This window comes from Phyllostomus hastatus, unplaced genomic scaffold (genome assembly GCF_019186645.2).
Source record: "Phyllostomus hastatus isolate PE091 unplaced genomic scaffold, TTU_PhHast_1.1 phas_contig_159, whole genome shotgun sequence".
NCBI classification, from domain to species: Eukaryota; Metazoa; Chordata; class Mammalia; order Chiroptera; family Phyllostomidae; genus Phyllostomus; species Phyllostomus hastatus.
In genome coordinates, this window is record NW_025333640.1 from 21919069 (window position 1) to 21933867 (window position 14799).

A 14799-nucleotide genomic window follows, 5' to 3' on the forward strand; every position below is an offset into this window, starting at 1 on the left:
GAGCCTGGTGTGAGCTGCCGCTGCCCCTGCTCCCCTGGTTGCAAGTCTCGTGGGAAGCCTCGGAGTTCAGGAGATGCGAGCCTGTGGGGGAAGAAAGGCATGGATGTGCTCCCAGGGGGGAAGGCCTCCTTCATTCTTTACATTCTTGTGGCGGTCTGTGAATAGCATCACATGGAGTGTACTGTGCGCTGAGAAACACACTCAAGAGGTTCTGGAAATGTGCTGTCATAAAATGGACCAGTGGGAAAAAGACACATAATTTAGATATACCTAAAACACACATGCACACACACATGTATGCTCTTTCTTTCTTTTTTTCCCTCCGAAATGTAAATCGCAGACGTTTTTATTCAACTGCATTTGAAGGGCAGGTTGATGCCATCGTTTGAGAAGTTATACCAGAACTGTCTTCCTTCTTCAGCCTCTGCCCCTACCTCCTTCCCACCCAACCAATCGTCAAGTCTTCTCTACTCAACCTGGAAAACCCTCAAAATCTGTCTACCTCTCCCTTTCCTTGCCCTAATCCAGGCCTCCCACCACGTCTTACCTGGATGGTTGCCATAAACATAGCTGACTCCCCACTCACCATATTGCTGCCCCTCCACACCTCACACCAGTAGCCCCCCGAATGTGACCTGCACTCACAAGGGCCCAGGACAAGCCAAGGGGTGTGAGAAGAAAACCTCAGGACTTGCATTTATCTCATCCTTCAAAATGGTTATTTTTTCCATATTTTGTTTAATGTTAATATTAATATATAATAGTATTGAATAACAAACATTGGCATGCAGGTTCAAAATGTTCCCTTGGGAGACGTACAGGATTTTTAGAGTTTTGTGGTCACTACCCTACACAGTGGTCAGGTTTTTTAAAACACAGATCTGATCATGCTATTCTTTTGCTTACACCACCCAGTGGCTCCTCACTGTCCCCAGAGTCCCAGATCTGTGACAGTTCCTACGAACCCTGAATATACTGTCTACTTCTCTGGGCCCCCTACAACCCACTCCTTTTCCTGGGCCTGGGGCTCTGTCTCACTGACCCTCCCCTCATCCTTCACAGCCAAGCATTCTCCCATGGGAAATCTTCACCATGGTTCCCTCTGCTTCCACTAAGCTTTAGGTCTTGCTTAGTTTTTTTCCCTCATCCAAGGACATTTTTTTTCTCCATTGCCTTTATAGAGAAAGAACATCAATGCAAAAAACCTCAATGGGTTGCCTCCCATACACACACAGAACAGGGACCGTACATGTCTGGACTGGGCATTGCACATGCCCAGACCAGGGATTGAACCTGCAACCCAGGTGTGTGTGCCCTGACTGGGAATCAAAAGGGCAACCGTTCAGTTATGGACGATGCTACAACCAACTGAGCCACACAGGCCGGGGCGAGGTCTTCTGAATGTTTTCTCTCCCTGCCCCTGCACCGAGGCACACCACCCCACTCCAACCCCAAAGGTCCCCTGGTTAAACTCTCCTTTAGCACCCTGCCTTCTGTGGCATGGCACCCGGTACGGACGCCATTACGTACATATAGTATTTTGATCCATCTCTTCCACACTAAGCCTTAATCTTCATAAGAACTTGATCACCACTGTAACCCTTTGCACCTGATACGTACCCAATAAATATTTGTCGAATGCAAGAGTGAATTAAGGCACCAACATCCCCCACCCCCAGTTGCTTGCTAACAGCTCGGGAGCCCGGGGGGACCCTCAGATGATCACCTCACGGAATCACTGGCCCGTCTTGCGCTCATCCACCCTGCTCCGGAGCTCCTTACCTTTAAGGCTCAGCCCCGGTTCACCAGCTGTTTCCCCACGCGGCCTTCAGACCCACCCTGGCCATTGCTCACCGGGACGCCTGGCACCCCTGAACAACTTTGCCACAGCGCTCACTAACAGGTAAGTATGCGTTTCCATTCCTGTCTGTGCACAGAGATTATCTCCAGGGCATGGCCCTTGTCATTCATCTTTGTGAATGGTGTAAAGGAGCCGTTTCATAAGTGACTAGAGATCTCTGGTGTCCCAAGAATTTTTTTTTGGTGGAAAAAAACCCTTTCAGCTTGCTTAACTTTCATTATTCTTACAAAGCTACACCTCTCCCCTTGGACAAGGCGATCACTCTGGGTGATGTATGTGCGTAAGCCTCATTGAGATTAAATGCTGATGCCCTCTTCTCCTTGAGAACTGGCTTCATCAAGGGGGTGGAGAGAGAATGAACAGTCTGCCTCGTTCTGCTCTGTTCTTCCCTGTCTTAGAGAAACTGTTTTAAAAGAGAGGGTGAGTAACTCAGGGACTGCGCGTAAACATGTAATAAATAGCAGAGAGTACAATGGAAATTGCTTTTGTCCACATACACACAAAGACATAAAAAACAGGAAAGGAAAGAAAGACAGGCCTGATGCTCTTTGTGGTAATTACACAAAATGGAAACATAAGAGAATTTAATAACACTTTCTTGGGACTCCTATCAGGATGAATTTAAAACAGGGCAATTAACTTTTTTTTTTTGTGAGGACACCAACCTCATACAGGTCATTTACATTCATCCCTCTTCCTCCCTGAATAACTGTCCCAAACCCAGTTTAGCTGATCCATATAGTATCCACCAGATTCTACAAGTAGGAGACTCTTCAGCCCCTGAGCTGTTGAACTTTCAAGCTTGGATCCTAATAAGGGTCCGACTTGCTCACTTCAGCACCAAGAACGGCTGTGGAACAGTTACCATACATGGGCAGAGAAGCCTGCAAGAGAGGGGGGGGGGCGCTTTGCTTCGGCACAGCAGTTATATAACCACAGGGGGAGTGCTGCAAAAGGAAAGGCTTTCTGCCTGCCTTAGAAATACCAGGTTCTAAAAATGTCTAAAAAACACCTAACAAGCACATCTAAGTTGCTGGAGTTACTAGCTCAAATATAATTAGACCCAGAATATCAGTTCAATCTGCTGGGTTTATGTGACTGCTATTTTCAATAACTAGAGAGTCTGGCCTCCTCCAGAACAGTTGCAGAAATGTGTGTCGTAGGTTTCAGTCATAACAAAATAAGTGTCATTTCCTTTTTCACTGACCGTGAGTTATGAAGGCTGACCTACAGGGCCCCCAAACAAGCTGCATTCCAATAGTTCATTGCTAAGTCAGTTGTTAGGCACTTGGAACACAGTTTCCCAGAGAAACAGTCTTGGAGGTAGTGGTTCAGATTTCCAGATATGGCCAAAGAAGCCCAAGTACACGTAAGCAGTTCTACTGAAGACCTTATCCACCTTATGTAACAATATTTTCCTAGAAGAAAATGTGTCCCACTTCTAAGCTGGGATTCCTGTAGCCCACCTTCACTTGTCTTGGAAGGAGCAGACAGAGTCCCGAGTACAGATGCTGCTGCTGAGAGGTGGTGGGGGTGAAGGAGGAACACAAGGGAAAAGTAGGCGCCTCCAGCAGTAGCAACAGCAAGGACCCTAAGGTGAGAGTGAGGGCGGGCTGAGTCCCGGCCTTGGGAGGCAGAGCACCCATGACAGTGACCTCCGTCACTGCGTTTGCCCTGAGGAGTCCTTCATTTTCTCCTGCAAGAACCTGCTACAAGTTCAGAATGGTAGGACCGCCTTCTATGGAGCACACACTCTGAGCTAGGGTACCCATTAACCGCTGAGTCTGCATTATTTCACTGCATTCTCCCAACAAACTCAACTCTCGTGAGGCTGCTTCATCAGCATTTAAGAGGCCAGGAAGGCTTGGGGATATGAGCAGCCTGCCTAGACTCGCGGTGAGGGCCAGCACTTGAACTCAAGCTCCTTTGACTCCAAACCCACTGCTCCACACTATTTTTCAGGGATGCAGGGAAACCTTCCAGCAGCTTCCTGTTTAGTCTTCCATTTAAGAGTTGCAATCAAGGCGGTCATTCTCCCCCTTCATAAATGGACTGGATTACTGATTCAAGAACTACTAAGTACTTTCTGTTAGATGCAAGGAGGTATGAGCTGGAAATCTGGTGGATACATCAAGACATCCAAACACGAACATTTGGGTAATTTGACAGAGCAGGGGGTGACCAGTGCCAGGTGACCTAACACACCCTGTTGCGCGGTGCATCCGCTCACAGCAGGTCACGGTGAGCTGGCATTGTCACCGAAGGCCTCGTGCGGGAGGCTGGGCTTGAGCCGGACCTGGGAGAAATCATTTCAGCTAAAGAACATGTCCGGTGAAAGACTCAGATGAGCCAAATTTGCGCACTGATGATTCTCTAATTAAGAGACAAGGCTAGCTTGATTTGTTTCACGTTACAGAGAAATGGAAAATAGGATCGGAACAGTTAGGGCCGGATGGTGCAGAGGCCCTTACGGTTTTGTTACAATTTAACTTCTTTGACATGTAATACATAGTTCAAAAATAAAATTTATAAGAAGGAACAACAGAAAATTCTCTCCCTCTCGCATCGGTACCCACACTGTTTCCTATGCATTTTTTCAGTTTTTTTGTATGCATATACAGTTATAAATGTATATAGTCTTATTTTCCCCTTCATTAAAAGATAGCATATAACAGAAATTTTGAATAGTAATAATTCATGTATGTATATATATATATTTTTTTACTATTGAAAATAATTGTGTACTTATAAAATATAATGGTATTTCCCAACATGGATTTACTAAGCAAATATCAAAAATTGGAATCCAAAATAGAAACAGTAATTCCCAGAGGTGAATTCACCCAGCATTGCCTACGCATTGAACCTCCATGAAGTGTGCGTGCGGGCTGAGGCGCTGACCCCCCTTCAGCGTGACCACACCGTCACACCCCTCCCTGAGCTGTCTTCACAGCTCTGTCACCACCGGTTCGTGTGGCTGCCTCGCTGACTTGACTGAAATTCTTTCCAGCAAGGACTATAGAACTCATTTGTCTTTCTAATATACTGCCCGGCAAATACACGATTATACAATGAAAGTTCAAACGATTTGATGAATGGAGGACAAAGTATGTTGCATGAATGTGGATAGCATGTTCTAAGGAATGACTTGAACAACTCAGCTGAACCCTAGGCCATGAGAGTATTTTTCAAAAAGGAGTGCTATTTTATTACCTCTGGTAAATGTAGTTTGATGAAGTGCTGTAAGGATGTGCTAAGATCAGGGAATAGAGAGGAAGAGTGAAGATACTGGGGGAAGGGAAAGAGGAGAAAAACGGAGCAAAGGCCCTGGAGGGAGGAGGACCTCCGACTGGGAAGGAGCTGGGCCACGGGCGGCAGGGAGACCGGCTCACCGGAAGTGTGGGAATGCAAACCAACATGGCAGGGGGTCAGGGAGCTGAGGTTATGCTTGAAGGGCTCAAACATACACACCGAAGAAATTGTTTTAAACAGAAAATTGAGAAAAGTGGAGTTGAGTACAGAGGCCTGGGTGGCCAACCTCTGAAATACTGGTAGAGACTGAGAGGAAAAACTGATGAAAGTTAAGGCTGCCTTATAGCCTTTCTGGAAAAAGGCCAACTACAACTTTTAAGTAAAAGCCTTGATAAGCAATGCCCAAAGTCTATTTGAGGCAAGAGATTACGAAGCTGTAATTCTTTTGTGTCAAATACTATGTGAGGTGCTCTGGGCCCACAGAGATGAAACATCAACATGCCCTCACAAGGAGCTTTTGTCCAGTAGGGAGAAAGTCATCCGACCTTTCGAAATGTATCGATGTTCACCTCTTACTCTTAAAATGGTCTTGTGACACCACGGTTAACATTGCAATATGATGTGGCTGTCACCGATTCTAAATGTCCTGTTCACATATGAGAACAGTTAAGCAGCTTCTTAGATACTTTCAGTCACGGTCGTGCAAAGTAATTTTGATATCCAGGTACTTTACTCCCTAAAGCTGCGCTACATCAAATGTTGACACTGTCCCAAAAAGGGAGTTATCTTTCAGGATCCATTAAGGGAACTGTTGTTGTTATTACAAGTATATTTTTACCTGTTAAATAACCAACAAACAGGCCATTTCAATTCTTGTAGACATACATTGACTTTATTAGGGTACCTAAAGGCAAATTATTTGTTCCAGTTGCCCTAAGAATCAAACCAAATCTGCTCGGATGGAAACTTGCTAAGCACATTAAATTCAGTCAGGTGTGGGTCCCCAGGCTCATATAACACAGAAAACACATGTAAGCAAGAAGTACGTTTACTGAAACACGGTAACAACCACAACTGGACAGAAAGAAAGTCACACATCTGTTCAAATGAATAGTGTAAAAAGTTCTGATAGGTACTTTTCAAAATGTTTTGAGAAATATCATGCCTCCAAGTTCAGGCTTGCAACATACATGTAACCCACCTTTTCTGCCACAGATCCAATTTCCACACTGGTAAGGTATATTTTAGAGAAGTTTAGAAATGCTTTCTCAGAAAGCATTTGGGTTTTAACATTTAAAAAATAAAATAGTGTTTTTATTCTTTTTTAAAAGAAGATTTTATTTTTTTTAGAAAGAGGGGAAGGGAGAGAGAGAGAGAAACATCATTGTGTGGTTGCTTCTCACATGCCCCCTACTGGGGACCTGGCCCTCAACCCAGGCATGTGCCCTGACTGGGAATCGAACTGGTTGGCAGGCCAGCACCCAATCCATTGAGCCACACCAGCCAGGGCTAGATTTTAACTTTTAAAAGCCAATCTTTAACCTAACAACAACTGGATACTAATTATAAATTTTCTTTTTCATTAATAAATTCTGCTAAAAGGCAGTATTTACAAATCTGTTTTTGAAAATAGATTCCCAGCTCATTTTTTACAACTGTTTTTAATAAAAAATTACTTAGAGTTCTTTCTAAAAACCCATGGAAAAAGCAACTCAGAAAGCCCACAAAGCTATTACCCTTCATCTGCTTTTTTTTTAATGTGAATTTAAAACACAAGCAAATTTGTATTTTTCTTTTTTTTTAAGATTTTATTTATTTATTTATTTATTTATAGAGAGGGAAGGGAGGGAGGGAGAGAGAGAGAGAGAGAGAGAGAGAGAGAGAAACATTAATGTGCTGTTGCTGGGGGCCGTGGCCTGCAACCCAGGCACATGCCCTGACTGGGAATCGAACCTGCAATGCTTTGGTTCGCAGCCCGCACTCAATCCACTGAGCTACGCCAGCCAGGGCTTCATCTGCTTTTTAATAAAATTCAACTATCATATTTCTCTTATTTTTTTATAAGGTCAGTTCTTCATAAATAGGAACTATTTTGGGGGGGCAGCATCAAGGAATTCATCCTCAGAACTCCCCCAAATGTGCAAACAAATATGTTTGGAAATGTTCTTTGAAAATACTGTCTGAAATAGCATGAAACTGAAAAGAAACCAAATGTCCATCACCTTTGTACATCTTTATAAAGAAATATGCCCTGCCTGGTGTGGCTCAGCGGACTGAGTACTGGCCTGTGAACTGACAGGTCACCAGTTTGATTCCCAGTCAGGACACATGTCTGGGTTCCAGGCCAGGTCCCCAGTGGGGGGTGTACGAGAGGCAGCCGATTAATTTGTCTCTTGCACATTGAAGCTTCTCTCCCTCTCTTTCTCCCTTCCTTCCCGTCTTTCTAAAAGTAAATAAATAAAATCTTTAAAAACTACACTTATAGTTCCAACCTTACATAAATTGTTTCAGAGCAAAGAAAACTTTCATATCTTTTTAAAGAAGAAAGTATAACACTGATTGATACCCAAGTTTGTAAAGATAGCACAAGAAGAAAAAATTATAGGTCAGCAACACTTAGAATATTGATGGAAAAATTATAAATAAAATGTCAGCAAATAAACTCTAATGTCACATTAAGAAAATAGTTCACCATGAATAAGGAGGTTTTATGCCAGAAATGTATGGGTGGCTGACTATGAGAAAATACATTAATAACACTCACCTTATTAATAGATTTAAGGAGAAAGATCATATGCTTATGTCCATAGATGGCTGAAAAAAGCCTTTGACAAATTCAACCATTCCTTATACAAGTACTTGAGAAAATCGAACTAGATGAATACTTCACTAACACTGTAAGTTATATAAAGGGTCTGGCACAAATAACGCCCCTGTTTTATGCGCTGGTAATCTATACCAAATCTTTTGTTACAAAATCATAAGCATGTAATTCTGTAACATAACAATATCACACCCAGGCATACCATATGACATTTTAGGTGAAATATTCAAATTGCTGTCCGTCTTGTGTGAGACATTCACATACCCTACCAAACACACTCAGTGGCATTATTTCTGCTGGACCCTGTATTATAAAAAGCTGGGACATTACTTAATACAGTAATACTAAAGGCATTCCCACTAAGGTCAGAATAAGACAAAAATGTTCTCTGTCTCTAATACAATTTTATGAGTGGCATTTTAGCCAATGCAACTAGATGAGAAACAATTATGAACATAGTAATTAGAAAAGAAGAATTAAAACTATATCTATTTGAAAACGATAGACTACCTGAAAATTCTCAGAAAATAAATTATAAAACTCTAAACAAAAATAAATGATTATAAAAGATAAATTATAACCAGCTAGAAAATAAAATGGAAGAGAAAAATCCATTTGCAACGGCAACAAAAAAGATAAAATGCTTAAGGAATGCAAAAGTTTGTGTGAAGAAAACTATAAAAGTCCTGGGAAACCCCAAAGTATGCCTGAGCAAATGGAAAGACATTGCCTGTTCTTGGCCACGCCGTTCCATCATCAAGGTGTCAGTTCTCCCTATGTTAATTAAGACGTGTAGTACAATCTCAATTAAGTGAATAGCACCAGGATGTTTTTTCTGGACAATGAAAACTTGAACTTAAAGCTTGCTCTCGAGTCAGTTTGTCCACTTGGAACAGAACTGGCACTGAACGCTGTCCGCTGGCACTTTTCTAGGAAACGAACCCGCTACCACTGAGCCGGCCAACGCACCTTGCGCCAACCTGCAGCACACACAGCGAGGACTGCGGCTCACTAAATCACCCAGTTTCCCCCAGAAGCTGAAAATCCCAATTTGCATGTGACATTTTACATGTGGATATGTTGCAACTAAATTAAAAATAAAATAGTTTAGGCGGAATAAAAATACACCTTGCAGGTCACATCTGGCCCACAAGCAATCGGGCTTTGATATTTTGGAGTCTAACAAACTTTCTCTGTAAAGGGTCTGTAATGTTTTAGGCTTTGCCGGCCACCTATAGCCTATGTTGCAATATTCCTGCCTCTTTTTACATTAAAAAAAGTAAAAAGACATTCTTAGCTCAAGGGCTGTAAAATCAGGCCTTGAATTTAGCTGTTAAGGTAGCGACTTGATAATCTTGGTAAATAGAAATTAGCTATGAAATTAAGATGTAAAGTCATCCCATTATAGCTTTTCTTTTTTTTTTAAATTTTATTTATTTATTTTTAGAGGGGAAAGAGAGGGGGAGAGAGAGAGAGACATCAATGTGTGGTTGCTGGGGGCCATGGCCTGCAACCCAGGCATGTGCCCTGACTAGGAATCGAACTTGCAATACCTGGTTCGCAGCCCGCGCTCAATCCACTGAGCTACGCCAGCCAGGGCTCCATTATAGCTTTTCTAATAAATGGAAAGGAAAAAGGTTCAGGAAAAAAATTAGCGTTTAGATTCAATGCGTGCCTCGAAAGGCAGCCGTGTTCCCTGACCTCTATCTCTCACAAATAAATTAATTAAAAATCAAGCTGGGTAAGTATAATATACATAAATTCACTAGCAACTGGCCATTTCATAAAGCTGTAAGTTTTCCTCCTGCTACATAATCAGAAGTACATCCTGCAAGGGAGGTGACATATACTTTTAAAATACCTTCCCACTATCTGCAACTGCTCTTACCAAATAATGCCATATTCACCGAAAAATGTTTTCTGTTTCTCTCTGATTGTGTTTTCAAAAGACAGTATTATCAGCTTTACAATTTAGACTTGTCTGCTCAAGATTATGGTGTTTCTGGGTTCTTGGCTGCCAGACACACTCACTTCCTTGTCTAATCCCTAAAAGAGAATCGTGTCTGATAAAGTTGTGGATAATAGCATCTATTTCTGAGACAGGCCAAGAACCTTGTAATCCCATTAGACTAATGAGGTGGCAAGCAGCAGAGGGAAAAGTCATTCCAATTCATCCTTAGGAATTGCTTTGGTGCTGGCCCAGCCTCAGAAGGGACATTTCAGTGAGTTGATCTGGGCTGGGACAATGGTAAAACTAACGATGAGACTGTGAAATCTCTCCTAGAATCATTTAAAAATAGCACTGTGAGATTTTAAAAATAACTACATATGAAGGTTGACAAGATGGATCTTTGCTCTCAAATAGTCTTTAAACTTCACAATTCATTGAAAAGATACAAGGGAGTCAATCATAATATTATTTACTGAATCACATTTGATCCTGGGTCATTAGTAATTTTTAAAAATATTTTCTTTATTTTTTAGAGGGGATGAGGGAAGCAGGCAGAGAAACTTCAATTGGTTGCCTCTTGCACACCCCCAACTGGGGGCCTGGCCCACAACCCAGGCATGTGCCCGGACCTGGACTCGCAGAGTCAGATGGGTGACCTTTCAGTTCGCAGGCTGGTGCTCAACCCACTGAGCCATGGCAGCCAGGGCTGGGTCACTAGTAATTTGATTCTAGGTCTGTCCAAATTGTACTAAATATTCAGATCAACTGTCACAGGTGTGCACAGGTGTGCACAGGTAACCAGGTTCTTAGTGATCGAGGACAAAGAATTGAACCGAACACACAAAGTTTATAGCATAAAGAAAGAGGGGAGGTTTATTAAGTGATAGTACACACCACAGGACACAGGAGTGAGCCAGCTCTGAGCAGAGGAAAAAAAAAGGGCACGTGGGCTGGGGGATTCTATTCTTATAGAGGCAGAAGCCCCCTGCTAGTCTTTGGCGGGCTTTTCCTGCGCAGGTACAAGGAGTTGGATTTCAAAGCTACTGCGCATGTGTGGTTTCCCATGACTTTCTTGATTGGCTACTGGAGAAGGGAGTCCCACAATGTTATTTCATTATAATGATATTATAATGAATCAGGGGTAGTGCGCAGGCGCATTCTATGATTCAGAGTTGTCCCAGAAAACAGGAACAACCCGTCTTAGGGGGTCTTTGTCATGTATAGGTGTTTTCTACCTCAGCCCTGCGGGGCCTCGGGAGCTTCCTTCCTGACTACCTCCTGCCTCACAACCACAAAACCAACCCAGGACTAAGGATTACCTAGTGCTTGGCTGGTCTAATGCCCCTGGACTTCTTGATGATCGGTGTCTCTAATTTCAGGGAAGAGCAAACTCTAAAACGAGATTAAGATCACTGATGTGCTCACTAATTGTGAAGTAACAGAGTGAAGCCAGCTGTTCAACACAGCCATCAATACAGGTTAAATTACACGAACCAAGAGGAACTATATTATATTAAAAACAGTGGTGGTAAACTTACCACTCTCTGTTTTACATCTTACCTTTACCTTTTCTCTTGAGATTATTTACATCTAAAGCATCCGTATGGTGGGAAAAATACATAATGGTGTGTGCTACCGAGCACCTTCTACCCGCTCCGCACCGTCACCACGCCGATAACCCGAAGTCGGCCGTGCTGGGAGCATTTACACCACACAAAAAGGCAGTGCTACTCTAAATAAGGCCCAGTCCCCACTTTTTTTATTATTGATTTTAGAGAGGGAGGGAGGGAGGGAGATGTGGAGAGAGAGATGGGGGAGGGGCAAGGAGAGAACTGGTTGTTTCACTTATTCATGCACGCACCGGTTGATCCGTGTATGTGCCCGACTGGGAACGGAACCTGCAGCCGTGGTGTATCAGGGTTACGGTCTAACCAACGGGGCCACCCCGACGTGCCTACGTTGTAAAGAGTCGGTTTAGTCAAACATCTCCCAGAACACGACCGGCTTTGGAGATGCCGCAGCCTCCAGGGAGCTCATCTGCCGGTCCCGTCTCGACCGTTCTCAACCGCTAGCTCCGCACAAGAGACTCAATCTAAAACATGCCTAAATATTTAGAAGATGGAATCTTTTAGGAATCGTTAGAAATGGCTTCCTTTTTGTACATACCTTCTCTCTAAACAAGAAAGCATCTTCTCTAATAAATAGCAAACTGGCTCTGAGAAATTTTGGAATTCCCACAATTGTCTGACGGAAAGGCTTACGATAAGTTATCTTTGTTTCTTGTCCTTCCTCTCTTACAGCAAATACTGTCCCTGTGAGCAGAGCTGTTGCCCTAGAGGCAACCCAAACTGGCCACAGGAACAAAGATGGGCCAGCCGGCTCCGCACCTCCAGGAAGTGATTAAGCAGGCCCGGAGCTACTGCCTACAAAACAAAGGCCGGATTCACCAACAAACAGTTGGATGCCTTTTGGGTCATTTCAGACATATGGAGTATCTCACTCAAGTTACCTAAAAGAATATCAAAATTGGATAGTGTAAAAAAAAATTAAGGCATGTGTGTAAAAGGCATTATATATGAGTTTTGATTTCTTTTTTTGTTTGTCTTGAAGTGCCTGCAAATAATCTAAATGCCTAAGATGAACTGGAAAAAAATATGCAGGACACATGTTATTTTTAACCTGCCTCTTAGGCAGTTGAAAAACAAAATCCCCACACGCTAGTCAGTGACGTGTAGTGTACTAACACCACTATAGCATCATATAAAAGGACATATAAAAGGACAGAAGGCCATGTGCTTGCTCTTTACAATAGAAAGGCATCAAAAGTTCAAAAGAAAGTAGTTTTCATGTCTCAGGAATTGCTACCTAAGTTTAAATGTGAGAAACAGCAACTTTCTGCATTCTTGTTTCTAAGTGGGAAATTTGCAAATATGATGCAGTATACTAGGAATTAATCACACACATTTTCCACTAAATACCAAGAAATGCTAAAGCAGCTACTAGAGTTTTAAAGGTTATTTCCAAGTATTTATGTGTGAGTTCATGTGTATAGTAGAGCCTTCAAAAGTACCCTTTGTTCTTAATATTTAACATGCGAGTGAAACCAAAAAGTGTAATTAAGTCATGACAGCTTTGATCGGTAAAAAATTATTTATAACCCTAACTGAGGCAGATGGCTTCTGATGTGCATACCGTACTTCGATCAGCTCTGTGGGAATATGGCTATCACCCTGCTTTCCATCAAATAAAAAGTGGGAAAACCATCTATACCTTGCACTTTATTTACAATGAATAAGATGATAATCACAATCACAGGTAAATGACAGTTCTGTACATCTCGTTGGATAACATACAACAATTACACATTCACAAGCACACAGCTCTTTTACCACCACCGAACACTTCAGTCTATGTAGTCAAAGTCTTCTGGAATTCCAAAATTTTTATCAATTTTATTTTCTTCAAGCCCAAATTTTCTTTTGGCCCAAGATTTTATTGCAAATATGTTATCTATAAAGAAAATAAGAAATACTTTTGAGAATTCAAAATACCATTATAAAACATTTCAAATGTAATTATATCCATTGTTTTTACTTTCAGAAGCAGCAAAATAAGGTGTCTGTTTTTTCAAGAGTCATGGCATAATGGCAATTAATTTCAGAAGAAAATATTTCATGAGTATTTTGAATAAACAGATCTTGCATTTCAAATCCCAATAAATCAGGTGCCACTGAAGAATAACCAACTGAAGAATCATCCAGAAACAGGGGAAAGCTAACAGTGCCCGCCTGGCTCCACGGGCTCCACAGTGAGGTCAGGACTCTCGCCCCAGGCAGCAGAGCTGCTCTGCGCCCAGAGGGAGCCCCTCCCCCCAGCCCTGCTCCCTCCCCGACAGACAGGAATGGCTTCCAGACAATCGGGCCAGTGTGAGGGAGAGGGGTCAGAGGAGAGAAGGCGGCTGCCCTCTCTAAAGGCTGTAAGAGGGGAGGGAGCAGATGTGTATCCTCAGCGTCCTCTCTGGCAAATTGAAAATGCATTTTACCACTGAAAAGCTGTTCTATCAACTTAGAGGAATCTGTCCCAAGGAAATACAACAAACTGTGTGTACAAAGATGCATGGTCAAAACGTCACCAATGTGTAATAAAGGAAAAAAGTAACAGCCTCCCTGCCCCAGCACCGGGAGGGCGTCGGCACAGGCAATGCAGGTGCGCTCAGCGTGGCTGCACACGGGAGTGGGGGCGGTGGTGAGCTTTCTTGCTTTCATTTTACACGTCTTCATTAATGCATGCACACCACCTGTATAATGAACAGGTATTACAAACATAAATAATAATGGTATAAAATTTTCTGGTTCAGCGTATTCTATAAGCATTGTAGTGACAGTGAAGTAGGAGGGTTAAAATAGGTTCTCACGGAGTGCTAGGGGCCGAAGTGTGTCACTTCCCCTAAATTCATGTTGTAGCCCTAACCCTCAGTACCGCAGAGTGTGACCATGTTTGGGAACGACCTTTATTTTAATTTTTGTTTTTACTCATCTTATTTTGTAATCCCGGAGTGAAAGACATTTGGGGGAAGAGGGTCTGATGACCTGTGAGCTGGTCTTTAAAGAAGTGACTAAGTTAAAACGAGCATGTTAGGGGAGACGCTCATCCAATCCGACTGGTGTCCTTATAAGACAAGGAAATGTGGATACACTGAGACACTAGGGCAGGGGTGTCAAAATCATTTTCACCAGGGGCCACATCAGCCTTGTGGTTGTCCTCGCAGGGCCTGACGCAGAAGAACGCAGTTATTTCCAAACCACTGCACGGCATGGAGAGAGGAAGCTACTTCAGGATATGACCCACATAAATGAAGGAGTGAATCTAAGAAAGACCTACAACCTAGATGACTCTATCCAGCAAAGCTAT

General features: G+C 42.8%; 1 protein-coding gene across 1 annotated transcript in view; it reads right to left on the reverse strand.

Annotated features, from left to right (window-relative positions):
* Positions 1–13153: 13153 nt before the first annotated feature.
* Positions 13154–14799, reverse strand: part of MND1 (meiotic nuclear divisions 1) — a 50252-nt gene continuing 48606 nt past the window's right edge. Inside the window, exon 8 of the mRNA XM_045831600.1 lies at positions 13154–13398. Within this exon, the coding sequence (XP_045687556.1) occupies positions 13292–13398 (107 nt within the window). The 3' untranslated portion in view covers positions 13154–13291. The remainder of the gene's footprint in view (positions 13399–14799) is intronic.